This window comes from Cebus imitator, unplaced genomic scaffold (assembly GCF_001604975.1).
Source record: "Cebus imitator isolate Cc_AM_T3 unplaced genomic scaffold, Cebus_imitator-1.0 Scaffold413, whole genome shotgun sequence".
Taxonomy (NCBI): domain Eukaryota; kingdom Metazoa; phylum Chordata; class Mammalia; order Primates; family Cebidae; genus Cebus; species Cebus imitator.
In genome coordinates this window covers 1,065,215-1,079,231 of record NW_016107728.1, presented here as the reverse complement: position 1 = coordinate 1,079,231, position 14,017 = coordinate 1,065,215, and the positions used below count along the sequence as shown (strand labels likewise).

Here is a 14,017-nt window from a genome sequence, read left to right as displayed (position 1 = left end):
TACACATGGACAAAAGCACCAGAACTATTGCATTCTTACCAAAGCAAGAACTAGACAATGATCAGTTTCAATCTGATTTTAGGAACACACACTTATGTTGGTAATTTATAGCAGCAAGAAAATGCCAATATTTTAAAATATAAGTATTTAAAAATATCAATATTTAAAAAAATTTATATCAACTGCCCCTTCTTGGCATACTGTCACAGTGCTTACGCCTGAAATGCATTGGTGGTGGATGTCCACTGTACCTCGTGGTCCCGCTGCCTGGCTGCTGTGGCCCTGTTCATGTCTTCGGCATCCCTGACATGGTTAAGGGCCTGGTCAAGTGCTTCCTGGAGATCTGACAACTTAGCATTGTAGTCGTCCAGCTGCTCCAGGACGACAGGAAACAGAGCGCGAGTCTCATTGTGCAGCCGCTGCCAGCTCTCAGCCTGGCTCAGCACTGGGAAGAAATGGAGACAGAGGCTCAGTGTGGCTTTCTCCTGCCCTCTCCTATTCCTCCCAGCATTTTGCAAAGTTGCAGAATTTTTAGGCCATGCCTTCTTTAGTGATGGAGATTGAAGCTATTCTTTGCAAAAGATAGCTCCACCTTTTAGATTTGAAGTAAAAAATGATAGCTTTTAGGGTTTGGGAGCCCTTGGATAACAGTCAGTTGAAAGAAGGGTTTGATTAGTTTTCCCACAGAAGTTGTGCTTTGTGTGAAAACCATGTCATTATACTGTGCTTATTATTATCCAGATTATTAATAATTTTACTGTGTAAAGAGGACTCGGGTATACTATGATTTTTACTATTAAAAAATAGCCAGAATTATCTGGTCAGTAATAAGGCAAAATGATGTTCATAACCACTCATTTTCTGTAGTTTCTCTAAGCAACCATTTAGTTAGCTCTACTAGGTCAAATCCAAACTATGATTTTGGTGGAAAAAAGATTAAATGGCAATGATATGATATTCTTAAGCTTTGCATGAGTCTTTCATTTTCTGCTCAGGCACATGTGTTGCATATGTGCCTTCATTTCTGTTTTCTTCAGGGAATATTAGTTTGTCTTGTTGAGATTTTCTTCCATCACTGTAAGCAGAGCACAAAAGTTCCTGGCTGAGTGTAGAATGTGTTGGAAAATGCATTCTAGGTGGAAGGAGGCGGAGTGGAATATGTGATTGGTCTCACTTCTCCAGGGCAGGCTTGTTAAATTCCACAGTAGGCGATGAGCTTGGAACATCTGGCGGTGACTGGCACCAGAGTTCTAGTCTTTTTGAGTCTGACTCAGAACTGGGGCCTGAGATTCTTCTTTGCTTCTTACGGTTTCTAAGACTTTACACATTTGCCACCATAATAAACCTGTTTGTCAATAATGTTTTTCTACAGTATCACAGTAATTGATAGCAGAAGTTGATAGTGACAGTTGTGGGAAAATGACCTACTGCCCTTTGACACTTTGTGTGCCATTAGTCCCTTTGTAATCTAATGAAGCCTTCATACTGCTTCTTGCAGTGTGTTCTAAAATGCATAAAATAAAATATGTGGAACTTAAAAAGAGACTAATATATTTGGTAATAATGTATATGCTTCTTTACTAATCTCATAAGTAGCAAGATCTAGAGGTGGATCTAATAGCTACCATAATTTTGAGTTATTGGTGAATTTAAACAGTGTCATGAGATAGCAACAGCTAAAATATAATATGCAAATCTGTGATTTATTTTGTTGATTGTGTAGATTAAGTCAATTGTTTGCAACTCTTCCAATCAAGAGTGGAGTATATTTCTGTACTCCTTGAATTTGGTCCGGTCTTGATCAGTAAAATGGATGTGACATTGCTGAGCTCCAAGCCTAGGCTTAAGAGATCATGTGCTTTTCATTCTTGCCTGCTTATAACTGCTGCCATGTGAACAACCTGGACTAACCTTGTTGAGCTAAGCCCACATGGATGGAGGGGCCCAGATTTCCCAGCCAGCCCCAGACATCTGAGAGAGCTCAGCCAATTGTCACATGGAGCAGAGATGAGCTGTCCAGGTTAGGTCCAGCCTGAACTGCCAACCCATGAAAGCATGAGCAATAAATGGTGATTGTTTTAAATGGATGCGATTAGGGTGACTTGTTATAATAGTAAGTGATAGCTGATATAGTGACCAAGTGATAGATACTACTATGGTTTGGTGCCTACATTCATCATTCAAGGAAATGTTAAATTTCCATTGGAGGCTAAAAGATATTGAAAGTCATTCACGGTCTTCACTACATGAATGTTTCTGGGCTTGTAGCATTCCTGCCTTCTCAATAAAATTTCTTTTAATGTAGCTCTGGGAATTGATTTCCTTTAACCTTCTTTCTACTGTTTTATACGTTTTCACCAACTGCTGTAGATTTGGCATCTCAGCTGTTTCTCAAGGGCTCAAAGTTGGGCCTGAATCTAAAACTCTTGGTTATAAAGTCAAATTGTCCTGAACGATTCCCTGTGGCCACATATAAATTCTAAATAGTTCTGAGCACTGGAAATTGGTTGCTTTGACTAAATGTTGCCTTAGATTTAATGTCCGCTCTTGGACCCACAAAGAGGGCAAACATGTGCTGGGTCAGCTACAAGAGGAATACACTTACATTCATGGGCCTCGTCTGCCTCCTCACCCACGAGCTCCCGTTGGGTGAGGAATGGTTGACGGCGTCTAATCTCCTCAAGCATCTTCTGGGCCAACACCAGCTTCTCGGAGACTTCTTTGGGGCTAAGTTCATGCTCTTCCCCATAATAGAGCATCTTGTTGTTGATCTCTGAAAGGAAGAACATGGTGAAACAAGGCAGCAGGGAGAGATGACCGGGCACTAGAAATGCAAGGGAGTGAGGGCTGGTGGGCAAAGGGCAGGACTGATCCTGAAATGGAAAGAGAGGCTTATTCAAAGGCAGCACGCCGGTGTTCATGCTGTGAATCCCAGTGAGCATGGGAGCTCATCACCTATTCCACAAAGGAAGAAGACCCAAGGAAACCACTCTTCTCTGCTTCCCATGTGGTGTCTTCAGAATGGCAGCTGGCTAATGCAAAGCCTGCTCTGCTTTCATCCTCATCTGGTTTCCACAGTGATTTGAGAATGTTAATATTTAGCATTAAATGTTAATTCAAGGCATCCAAATCTATGGTCTTTGATTAGCCTGTTACATAAAATACTTAACCTGGAGAAAATGCTCAGAGATCACTCCTGTCATGGATAAGATTATTAATGTATAGGAGTTCTTAATTGTATTTTAGACAAAGATTTGACCAAAGCTTTAAGCCAAAATGAGAGCATATTAATAGCTGTCCTGATGAGTCTTTCAGATTATTTCACAGGCTAAATATAAAATGGGGGTGATGGAGCTTTTGCTCATTAATATTTGTTTTTTGGCAATTGCTATTTGCCTTCTAGAGTGTGACTACTCTGGGTCATTTTCATCCCACTTCCATAAGTCAGGTTGAGGATTTTAGAACTGGAGAAAACACTGAGGCTCAAAGGGATTAGGTGACCTGTCTAAATATTAGCAGACTGAAATACATCTTTGAATCCCTCATTCTTACTATATGCGATGAGAAGAAAGGTATGTAATTGTCACCTGATTCTACTACAGCTCCAAGAGGAAGCATTTTATCTTCCTGGCATAAATGAAATTGCATGTCTTTGGTTTACTATGATCTATGTGGTTGGCCAGACAAGATGGGTAAACAAACACTAGTGTCACATAAATCACACCAGGATAAGGGGTTGTATTTTATGTGCATAATAGCTTGAAGGTCACCAGTGATTATTTTAGAGATGGTTGGGAATAAGGAATGACATATAATTGGTGTTGTACAGCATTCCAGAATTATGTAAAGAGATGAAACATTCACTCTTCAAGTAAAGTCTAAAATATTAAACAGTGAAATAAACTAAATGTAAAATTTTTTTCTAAGCTCTAGCATTTATAATGCTAAATTCTTTGGCATTTTGATGCAAGTCTTTTTTTTTTTTTTTTTTTTTTTTTGAGACGGAGTTTCACTCTTGTTACCCAGGCTGGAGTGCAATGGCGCGATCTTGGCTCACCGCAACCTCTGCCTCCTGGGTTCCGGCAATTCTCCTGCCTCAGCTTCCTGAGTAGCTGGGATTACAGGCACGCGCAAGTCTTATATTTATCATTTTGGCCTGTTTTAGTTTAGTCACTTGCAGTATAAATTAGAAAAGGGGAATACAGACCAAAGGAATATTTTTGCCTTTGGTCTATGGAAGCTATTCATACATTATTTTAAAAAGTTAAAAACTGATAGAAATTATTATTTCCCATTTACATTTCTTTTGTATTTTTCATCTTTTCCCATGCTTAAATGATCAAATAAGAGGATTCAGGTCATTTCCAAATGAAACACTTTTGAATCAAAACATGGGTTACAATAGCAAAGGTGAATTATTTTCTCTGAATGGCTTACTAGGGTCTTGACATTTGCTGCCTAGAGAGGCATTTATTTATGAGTTGGATAAGGTCATGTAATCTTCTAGGTTCAATCTTACTTTTTGAACAAATCAATAGTTACTCTAAAATACTATAGAAAAAGAACATTTTGTCAGGAAATGCAAAAATATGAGATATGAGAGAGGATGTGAGTGAGGAGTGTTTGAATTGCATGTCATTTGCTTTTATTGTTTATTATAGGCGCCAAAGAAAACATGACAAGTGATTAATCTTGCTTTTATGTATCCCTTTGCATGGAATATGCCCCAATATAAAGACATGAATCTCCCACTGTGGGTCCCTTTACTGCCATTGTGCCCTGGAATGCATTTGGTGTTGTCATCCAGCCCTTAATATATAGTATACTAAAAACTATGGAAATGCAGATACTGGATCTTAGCAAACTCTCACCCAAGGAAATCTTTGTCCTAGAAAAGATGAAATCTGCTGCTTTCTGCTGGTAAATTGCAGGCTAGCTATTAGTGAACTATTAAGATAGTTTTTAAGATTATCCTGCATTTATTGGAAGTGAGAGCACAAATTTAAGTAAACCTCCAAGAAGGAAGGTACAATCATTCAAATGCTTTAGGACAAAAAAATCTCCCACAGCCCTCCTCCTTCCTTTTCTTCTGGGTTGGGGGCCCAAGCAAGTTGTCTGATTGGCCTTTGGGAAAGCCCGTCATAGAAACAGCTTGTGATGACTTGAATCAACTGACAGTTTACTGGCATTCTAAAACCAATGTTTTTCTCTGCAAGTAACTGAGAAAAATCTGTGATTCCTACTCAACTTGTGCGTTTTAGAGACACCATAGCTTGCAGTCTCCTCTGTCGGAAGGGTATTCTGTGAAATGCCTAAAAAGGTAATGATTTTATACATTGGTTCTTGAACATCAACAGATAGTAAGCAGGGATGAGTGCTCAGAAATCCCAAATAAACAAACTTGAAATGAAGACCTTATACAAGTTTAAACCCATAATGCTGTACCAACAAGTTCCTGGAACACAGCAAACACCTAACAGTAGCCATTATTTCTACTGTTGTTAATAACATGAGTGTTTCCTTGATATTAAAGTGAACCAGAAGAGAATACATTTACCTTGGATTTTATCCCTCATATCATGGGCTTGCTCTACAAGCTGACTTGTGTGGTTAATGGTGTCCATGCTTTCCTTATAAACCAGTTGCCCTTTTCTGGAGGCTTGATTTTCCTACAAATAATCCATATAAAGGCTGGATTAAATTTATGAGAAAAGAATGTTGTATTAGCACATATGAGGGTGAGTAGGCATAGTGTATTCCATAAACAGAAATCTTCCTGGCATGTGAAAGTTCTGTAACATATAAAATAGTCCCAAAAATGATACATGAAGGCTAATGTGATGGCCAGTTTTATTTTTTTTCAAATTTTTAATTTTTCCATAAGTTATTGGAGTACAGGTGGTATTTTGTTACATGAGTAAGTTCTTTAGTGGCGATTTGTGAGATTTGGGTGCCCCTAACACTGGAGCAGTATACACTGCACCGTATTTGTAGTCTTGTATCCCCTCCCTGCTTCCCCCAAAGTCCCCAAAATTCATTGTATCTTTCTTATGCCTTTGCGTTCTCATAGCTTAGCTCCCACATATCAGTTAGAACATATGATGTTTGGTTTTCCATTCCTGAGTTACTGCACTTGACGGCCAGTTTTAGAATGACAGAATAAAATCAGGTGCTGTTCCTATACCATCAGTCACAGTTCAGTCCCAACCAACTGCCTTTCATATGTAATTTGTTCTTTGAATTTTTACTGCATCTCAAGGTGCTGGACTAGAAAATTGCCCATGTCTGCTGATCATGTTGACACTGTGCTGACTGAAGAGCTTAAATTTTCCAAGACAAAATTGTTGAAAAAATAGGCAGACTTTGAAATGCACCGTGCTTCCAGTGGCTCCTGGGTGGTCCAACCACTGCTGAAATTGAACTACCACAGAGATTTCAAGGATTATTCCCACTGGGCTAAATGCTATTTTCAGTGCTTCATTCCAGATTCCCATCAACACTGATGGCACTTGTGTACAAATAACTGCCAAAGCAGATTTGGCCCAGTGTGAATGGAGCTCTTCTCCCAGAAGCTGCTTCTATTCTCTCAACTTGGGAGATCCTGTTTCAGAGATCTCATACAGTATTTGTCAAAAATAACGCCCAACTCAAACGCGGCCTCTGAAGAAAGGGTTTGTGTGGGTGTCTACAGGTATGTGTATGTTTTTGTGTGCGTAGTGAAGGACAGAATGTGATCTAAGAGCACAGAAATGATTCAAGGCCAGGACACCACCCTGTATGCACAGCATGGGCAACATGTACTTTCTTGTGGGATTTGAAAGACTGATCTATGGGTTATATTTAAGAGGAAGAGGAGTTCTTTAGTTTGGCATTTAGTAAAATGCCCACTTGCCTTGTCTGGTGCTTTTTTGACTCAGCTCTTTAAAAACTGCTGTAGGAGCTGTGGGGTGATCTGCCACACAGAGCACTGGTAGACCCATTGTACAGTTTTCTGAGGATAGGGAAGTGGTTGTTTCAGACTTCTCTCCTTTCATCCAGCATTCTACCCAGAGGATGATGCCATGATTTTACCAGGAACATTTTTACACTAGCTAGTAATAACCCAAGCGAGTGGCCCTCTCAGATGGTCAGGGAAGAGAATGCAGAAATGGTGTTATAGCAAACACATGCCCAGAGGCTTTTTATCTGGCAGGTGGGTAATCCCCACCCTACAGCGCAGGGGTCCTGGAGTCATGGAGCCCACTGTGCAGCAGTAATGGAGTTATCAGTCCCTTCATAAATTGTGGGCTCTCTGAATGGACACCGCTTTCTGAGTCATGATATTCCTTCCTCCAATTCCAGTCTTCTTCTTGGGTTGTTCCAGTGCTTTCCAGAGAAACAGTATTTGTAGCCATTTTGGAATTAAATATGCAGAAACTAAAATAAATCTTAATGTTACTCCTCCCCGCTTTTAAAAAATATGGACACAAACATTTAAAAATTTAGAATTTTTAACGACTTCATCTTTGATCCAGTTTAAGTTATATTTGCAAAACGTATATATATATACGTTATATATATATATATATATATATATATATATATAAAGCAAAGTTTTTACTTTGGCTTTATGCTCAAAGTAAAGCTCAATTGTTATTCCTGTGTCACTTAACTTATTATATTTTGATATGGAATCTTCAACTGAAGTAATGAGAGACAGCTGAAAAATGTCATGCCTGTAAGAAAACCTCTTCTTTTTGATCAACGCCAGAGGGCGCTGAGATACAGGTAGATAGAGATAGATACTGATACACTGTATATATGACTCAATCAGTGGCAAGGAGGAACATCTATTCCTTTACATTGTGAGATTACTGAATCTAACCTACAGTGATGTTTTTTTTTTTTTTTTTNTTTTTCTGTAACTTTGCCTGAAAGAAAAATAATAACATAGGCACATGGTAAAACAAATATGCCTTGGTTTAAGAAAAGCTGAAATTAAAAACTTACCTTGCAACGGTAAACCAGTTGGTGGTTTACATCACAAATGTATTAGCCATTTGCTTACCTCAGTAGTAAATTCTTCTTGTACATATTTGATATAAAAGTGCAAAAGATGTCTTGGTAATATAGTACATAAAAGGTAGATTATGTGAGGCTGGTAACCAATATCTAGGGTGATCATATATTTTATGTTTCAACCTGGGGCCTTTTGCACATGAAAGGGAGAACTTTTAGTAATCACTCTGGGACACAAGCATAAACAGCAATAGTCCTAGGCAAGCCAATAGTAAAAATATTGGTGTGCTACTTCAGAATTTGTACAGTAATATCTACTTCTACCTACCTCCTAAGCGTTAATGACCTCTGAATTCCTTTCCGGCCCTGATTATCCTCTGAGTTGCAGATTCACGTCTCTGTCTGCCCTCTGTGCACTCACAGATATTTCACTTTTAAAATGTCCGGAGTAACCCATTCGTATTCTTAGCCATCCTTATCTCAGGATGGAGCTTCTCTCTTTGCCATTTCTCACTTCCAATTGGTCACCAAGTCAGTTTTATTCCACTTGCTGTTCTGGCCCCTCTTTCTCTTTTCCATGACCACAGTCTCAGTTCATCCTTGTTCTCTCCAAATCCTTTTCAAATAAACTCAAGACAGCAATCCACTACTCTCTTGTCTAGACCACTGTGGTGATATTCCAAGCAGTGCCCCTGTTTTCAGTCTTCACTGGCTAGTCCATCATCCACACTGCGGAGGGACGCTTCTAAAGTGTAAATCTAATCAGTTCATTGTTCTGGGTAAATACTGGAATGACTTCCAGAGTCCACAGGCTGAAATCCCCATGGTTATGAGCGTGGTTGAGAAGGTTCTTCACAATCGGGCGTCTGACAGCCTCTTCAGCATTATCTCTTGCTCTCTGCCTTACAATTAATCTTCCACAAGGCCAAGGCCACAGTTCCAGCCCCAGGAAAATAGCATGTTGCTTCACATCTCTCTGTTCTCATAGCCCTTATCTCTTGCTCGAAAGTATTTGACAAACTCCTACTCATTCTCAATTCACGGGCCAATACTCACCTTCTCTGAGAAGCCTGTCCCAGTGTACCCCTGCCAAAATTGTTCACCATTTCTTCCTTAGAGTTACCCATTACCCTGTACCATGTTTCTCTTGTTATAATTATGTTTTTACATTTCTGTTTCCTGCTAGACTGAAGCATCTTGAAAGCAGGGCATTATTATATTTCAGGATATCTAGCCCCTAGCACAATAACTGTTATATACAGATGTTTAATAATGCTTCTGGAATAGAAATGTAGACAGTTGTCCCTCAGCATCCAGGGGGGATTGGTTCCAGGACCCAGCCCCCACAGATACCAAAATCCATGGTTGTTCAAGTCCCTTTTATAGAATGGTGTAGTATTTGCAATACTGTTACCTATGTACAACCTCCCATATTCATTTTCTCCAAATCACCTGTAAGGCCTAATGCAATGCTTATAAATCACTTCATTCATTTGAATTCAAAGTAATACTCAGCATGTGGTAAATTTTAATTTTGCTTTTTGGAACTTTGTGGGATTTTTTTCCAAATATTTTTGACCCATGATTGAATCCACAAATACAGAGGGCCAACTGTACTTAATTTTGTCCTGCCTTTTTGGCAGGACCAGAGATGAGGTTCAGATACTTTTGAATCTTGGAGATAGCCTACGTTCCTTTTAGTCCTGTGGATCTCTTTGCATGAGTTGACATTCAGGGATCTTCTGCTGTGGTTCAAGGAGCAGAAGTGGAGGAGATGGCACGGCACCTCCTTAGCCGCCCTTGGAGACTGTACTTTGTGACTCTGGGCTCTACAGTGGACCTTCAAGATCCGGATGGCGAGGGGCAGCACTGAGATTGAGAGAGGGCCACATCTCACCTCTGCCTGTAGCCCAGTGACACTCTGACTTTGAGCACGGTGGCTCTGGGAACGTGGTAAAGTAGAATTTGGCATGATCTTTGGAATTTTCATTGCAGACAAGATCAGCAGTGGCTAAAGTAAGGATATTTTGAGCACTGTGTATTTATGAACACAGATGGATGGACATCTTTTAGGGGAATCCCAGACATAAGCGGTGGGAAAGGGCTGTAGGACTTCCCAATAGGAGGCTGGAGGGTTTAGACATGGAAGTTGAGACAAAACTGGTAGCTAGGTGGATGTAACTTGTGCGATCTAGCTCACATAAAATCCATGTTGCAGGTAATTTGCAAAAAGAAATATTACTTGTCAAGTTCAAGGGGCGATATTACTGATTTTTATCACTGTGAATATATACAATGAAATCCTTTACTTGATTTAAAGCCAAATATTAGTTACTTTCTTGATACAAGGCTTTCTAAGACAAAGTTTTCCTTAAATCTAATAATCAATCATGGACTTTTCTAGACTAAAGTCTTGAAGAATGCTTAAAAAGTCATTAAGACCAGCTCTGGGCATTTGTTTTGAAATGTTTCGGCAGGTTTTTGCACCATTAGGACTGTAGTTAGAACATTATATTCAATAAAAGTTGATGGAAACAGCCGGGTGAAAGTTCCTAGTAGCTTTATCATCAACCTCCCGTGTTGGTGGTCTGTTCTTGTTGTCTGGGAGACTTCTACTGTGATGTCACTTTCAAGCGTACATTACTTCCTCCCCAACAAAGCCTGCATTTAGCTTACATTAGAAGTGGGGAAATTGTACAACAAAAGGATCAGGAACTCTACTGGAGCTGTGGGAGATGCTAATCTTGGTGAAAACATTTCCTCAAGTGTTTTCTTGAAAATTCTTTCCTCAGGAAGGAATTAAGGCCGGGCATGGTGGCTCACGCCTGTAATCCTAGCACTTTGGGAGGCTGAGGTGGGTAGGTCACCTGAGGTCAGGAGTTTGAGACCAGCCTGGCTAACATGGTGAAACCCTATCTTTACTAAAAATACAAAGATTAGCCAGGTGTGGTGGTGTGTGCCTGTAATCCCAGCTACCTGGGAGGCTGAGGCAGGAGAATCGCTGGAACCCAGGGGGTGGAGGCTGCAGTGAGGCAAGATCACATCACTGTACTCCAGCTTGGGCAACAAAGAGAGGCTTTGTCTCAAAAAAAGAAAAAAAAGAACTAAGATACTTTTAGCAAGTTTCAATTATATCTGATACCAAAATGAAATAACAATGAGTTTCCACAAAGATTTATTTCTTGGTATTTCCTTTGCTATTTAAGAGATTTCACTGCTCTTCAAGCGCTAGTGATTGGATTAATATGTGCCATTGCCAGGGAACTAGGGACACAATTTTCATGTGCACTTAAAAATAGATGAACCTTCCAAGGGTATAATTAGAGTGACTTGCATTTTTAAAAGCATAATCTCTTAAAGGGTTAGGGGTACAAGGTCAAAAGAGAATACTATTGGTATTTTATTTTTTTATTTTTGTTGAATATGAGAATTGTTTATAATGTCAAGTGCCAGTTTCTGAAAGCAGCAATTCTGAAGTTCTCTGGAGACCACTGGTGGAGCATCGTTAGAAAAGAAAAAAACTGTGCTAAACATTCTAATATGCTAAATATGGTGCCTTGTGACTTAGTTTGCAGTTTTAAAATTAGTAAAGCACATGGATGGATATTTTTCCATTAGGCTTTTGTGGAGCACATTGAATAGCCTTCACATTGACTCTGCTCCTGTTTTAATGTTTTTCCTGTTCATTTGTGACAGCTTTTACAAGTTGTATTTTCCTCAATATTTTTTCTCTGTCTAGTTGTCTTTTTTGTTTATTTAGTTGTTTTATTGGATATTTAAATTTTTATCTTGTCAAATCTATCTTTTTATTGTGTTTAAGTGTTCTGTTATTCCCTTTCAAAGTTTAATAAGTATTTTATTCTATTTTTTTGTGGATTTGAGATTTATACTTAACTCTTTAAACAGACTATTTTAGTCTATGGTGTAAAGGGATAGTTGAAAGTTTTTTTAATTTTTTTTTTTCAATTCCCTGCAACAGAGTGAAATTGCTTTCTCAGGACATTTCCTTTTCTTTCCATTTGTCATTTAATATATATTTAACCAATATTTAAATTTTATATTCTATTTAATAAATTTTAATTCTGGATGCTCTATAGCTCTTAGTCATAAGATGCCTTGGTGAACAGCTGAATGAACATCCTAATTAAACAAATCAACCATATTAACCAGCAGCAAATACACGGAAAACTCTCCATAAACATAGCTTTTCAAGAAAACTGATCAAAATGGGAAGAGGCGGTAGAGACTGAGTATGCTAACTTTCTCTACAGGTCTGGTCTTGATTTATTTTAAGGCACATGGGTCGCTGCATTTTTTCTGGGCTGTGTTAAGCCTCAGTCGTTTGTGACCAGCCAGCGTCACATCAGCTAAATCCTTTCTTTGAAGGCTGTCCCAGAAACTGAATATACATACATACATACCTTTTCAACTAATTCCTCTACATCAGACAGAAGGCTTTTCATCGTGTTCTCAGCATTGTTGATTTGTATCTTTCTTAAGGCATATTGGTTTTCTCTTTCTGACAATTTTGTCTGCAGAAAAATGTGTTTTGAAAACAATTAGTCAATGTGCACACCAGGTTTTTAAAAAATGTACATAAAGCACTTTCAGTGTAAGAGGACCCAGAGTAGAGTGTGAGGCTCTTTTCCCAAAATAGTGGGGACCATAGGCTGCTGCAGCTTGGTGTGAAGGGTGGGGTCTGCAGAGGGGACTGCAGCCCTTAGGGGTTAAAATTCTGCAAGCTCCACTAGACCAGGGGTGCTGGTCAGGGGCTGGGTTGACCATGGGGAAAGGTCTCCCTTTTCTAATTTGTGCAAAGGTACAATATAGGCTGGTGGTGGCCCTGGGTGTTCTGTGCTTTATAATTTTAATTTTGTCAGGTCTGGAAAAACTGACCAGCCCACCAGGATTGATGTAAATGGAGTACAGAAATTGACTTTCTTCATTTTAATGCAAGTCCCTTTATTTCAGGCCCCTTGCCTTGTCCTTTTTCATTTTTGAGGAGTTTGGTCTAAATGTGGCTTTACTGAGATTACTTGGGAGAAAGCCCTTCAATCTTGCCACTGACTTCCCGTCAGCCATAATGATTCCTATCTTGAAGTTTTGCCTTTGAGGAAAGAGAATCTGAATGGTTTCAGGAGGTCTGGATCTGGGTGACTCCCCTGGGAGGTAGTGTCTTCATGTGTCCAAATGGGTGAGTTTGGACAAGAACAATTTCTAAGTTTAGAATAAAATTCACACTAAGATTCTATCCAGGCTACAATTCAATTTTTGTTTTTGTTTACACTTTACATATTTGGCCAACTGCTGTGGATATCATTTGCACCTCCAAAAAGCAATGAGTACTTAGTATGCCAGGTATTGTTCTAACTTCTCTGCATATGTCAATTCGTTGAATTCTCTCAACACATGAGACAGATGCAATAATTATTCTCAATTCCATATGAGGAAACTGAAGAATTAAAGAGGTTAAATAAATTACCTATGGTCACATAGCTAGTCTGTGTCAGAGCTGGGATTTGAACACAAGCAATCTAGTTTCAAAGTCCATGCTCTTAATCATTTTCCTAAATTGACTAAAAAGGTAAAACAATGTGCTGATATTCTGTTTTCCCTCAGCTTATAATCATTGTTTTAAAAATATCCTTTGGTTGTGACAGAAGTTCATGATTTAGTGGGAAAGAAAACGTTTAAATCTTAGCTATATAGTCATCCACTGGTAGTTGAGGGAGATTGGTCCCCGGACCCCGTGGGGATGCTCCAGTTCCTGATGTAAAATGGCCTAGGATTTGCAGATAATGTAGTACAGCCTCCAGAATACTTTAAATCATCTCCAGATTACTTACAATACTAACACAATGTCAATGCTATGTAAATAGTTGTTATACTATATTTTTATTTTATTGTTGTATTTTTTATTGTTTTTTAAAAATATTTTCCATCTGTGATTGGTTGAATCTGAGGCTGTGGAACCTGTGGATATGAAGGGCCAACTGTGTTACTGTTTTTTTTTTTTTTT

General features: G+C 39.0%; 1 protein-coding gene across 2 annotated transcripts in view; it reads right to left on the bottom strand.

Annotated features, from left to right (window-relative positions):
- LAMA4 (laminin subunit alpha 4) overlaps positions 1 to 14,017 on the bottom strand; it is a 153,741-nt gene that overhangs the window by 67,729 nt on the left and 71,995 nt on the right. For both annotated transcript variants that reach the window (XM_017509236.2, XM_017509235.2), the window contains exons 9-12: positions 12,420 to 12,530; positions 5,558 to 5,669; positions 2,606 to 2,773; positions 252 to 445 (exon numbers count right to left, since the gene is read on the bottom strand). In XM_017509236.2, coding sequence (XP_017364725.1) covers positions 252 to 445; positions 2,606 to 2,773; positions 5,558 to 5,669; positions 12,420 to 12,530 — 585 coding nt within the window. The remainder of the gene's footprint in view (positions 1 to 251; positions 446 to 2,605; positions 2,774 to 5,557; positions 5,670 to 12,419; positions 12,531 to 14,017) is intronic.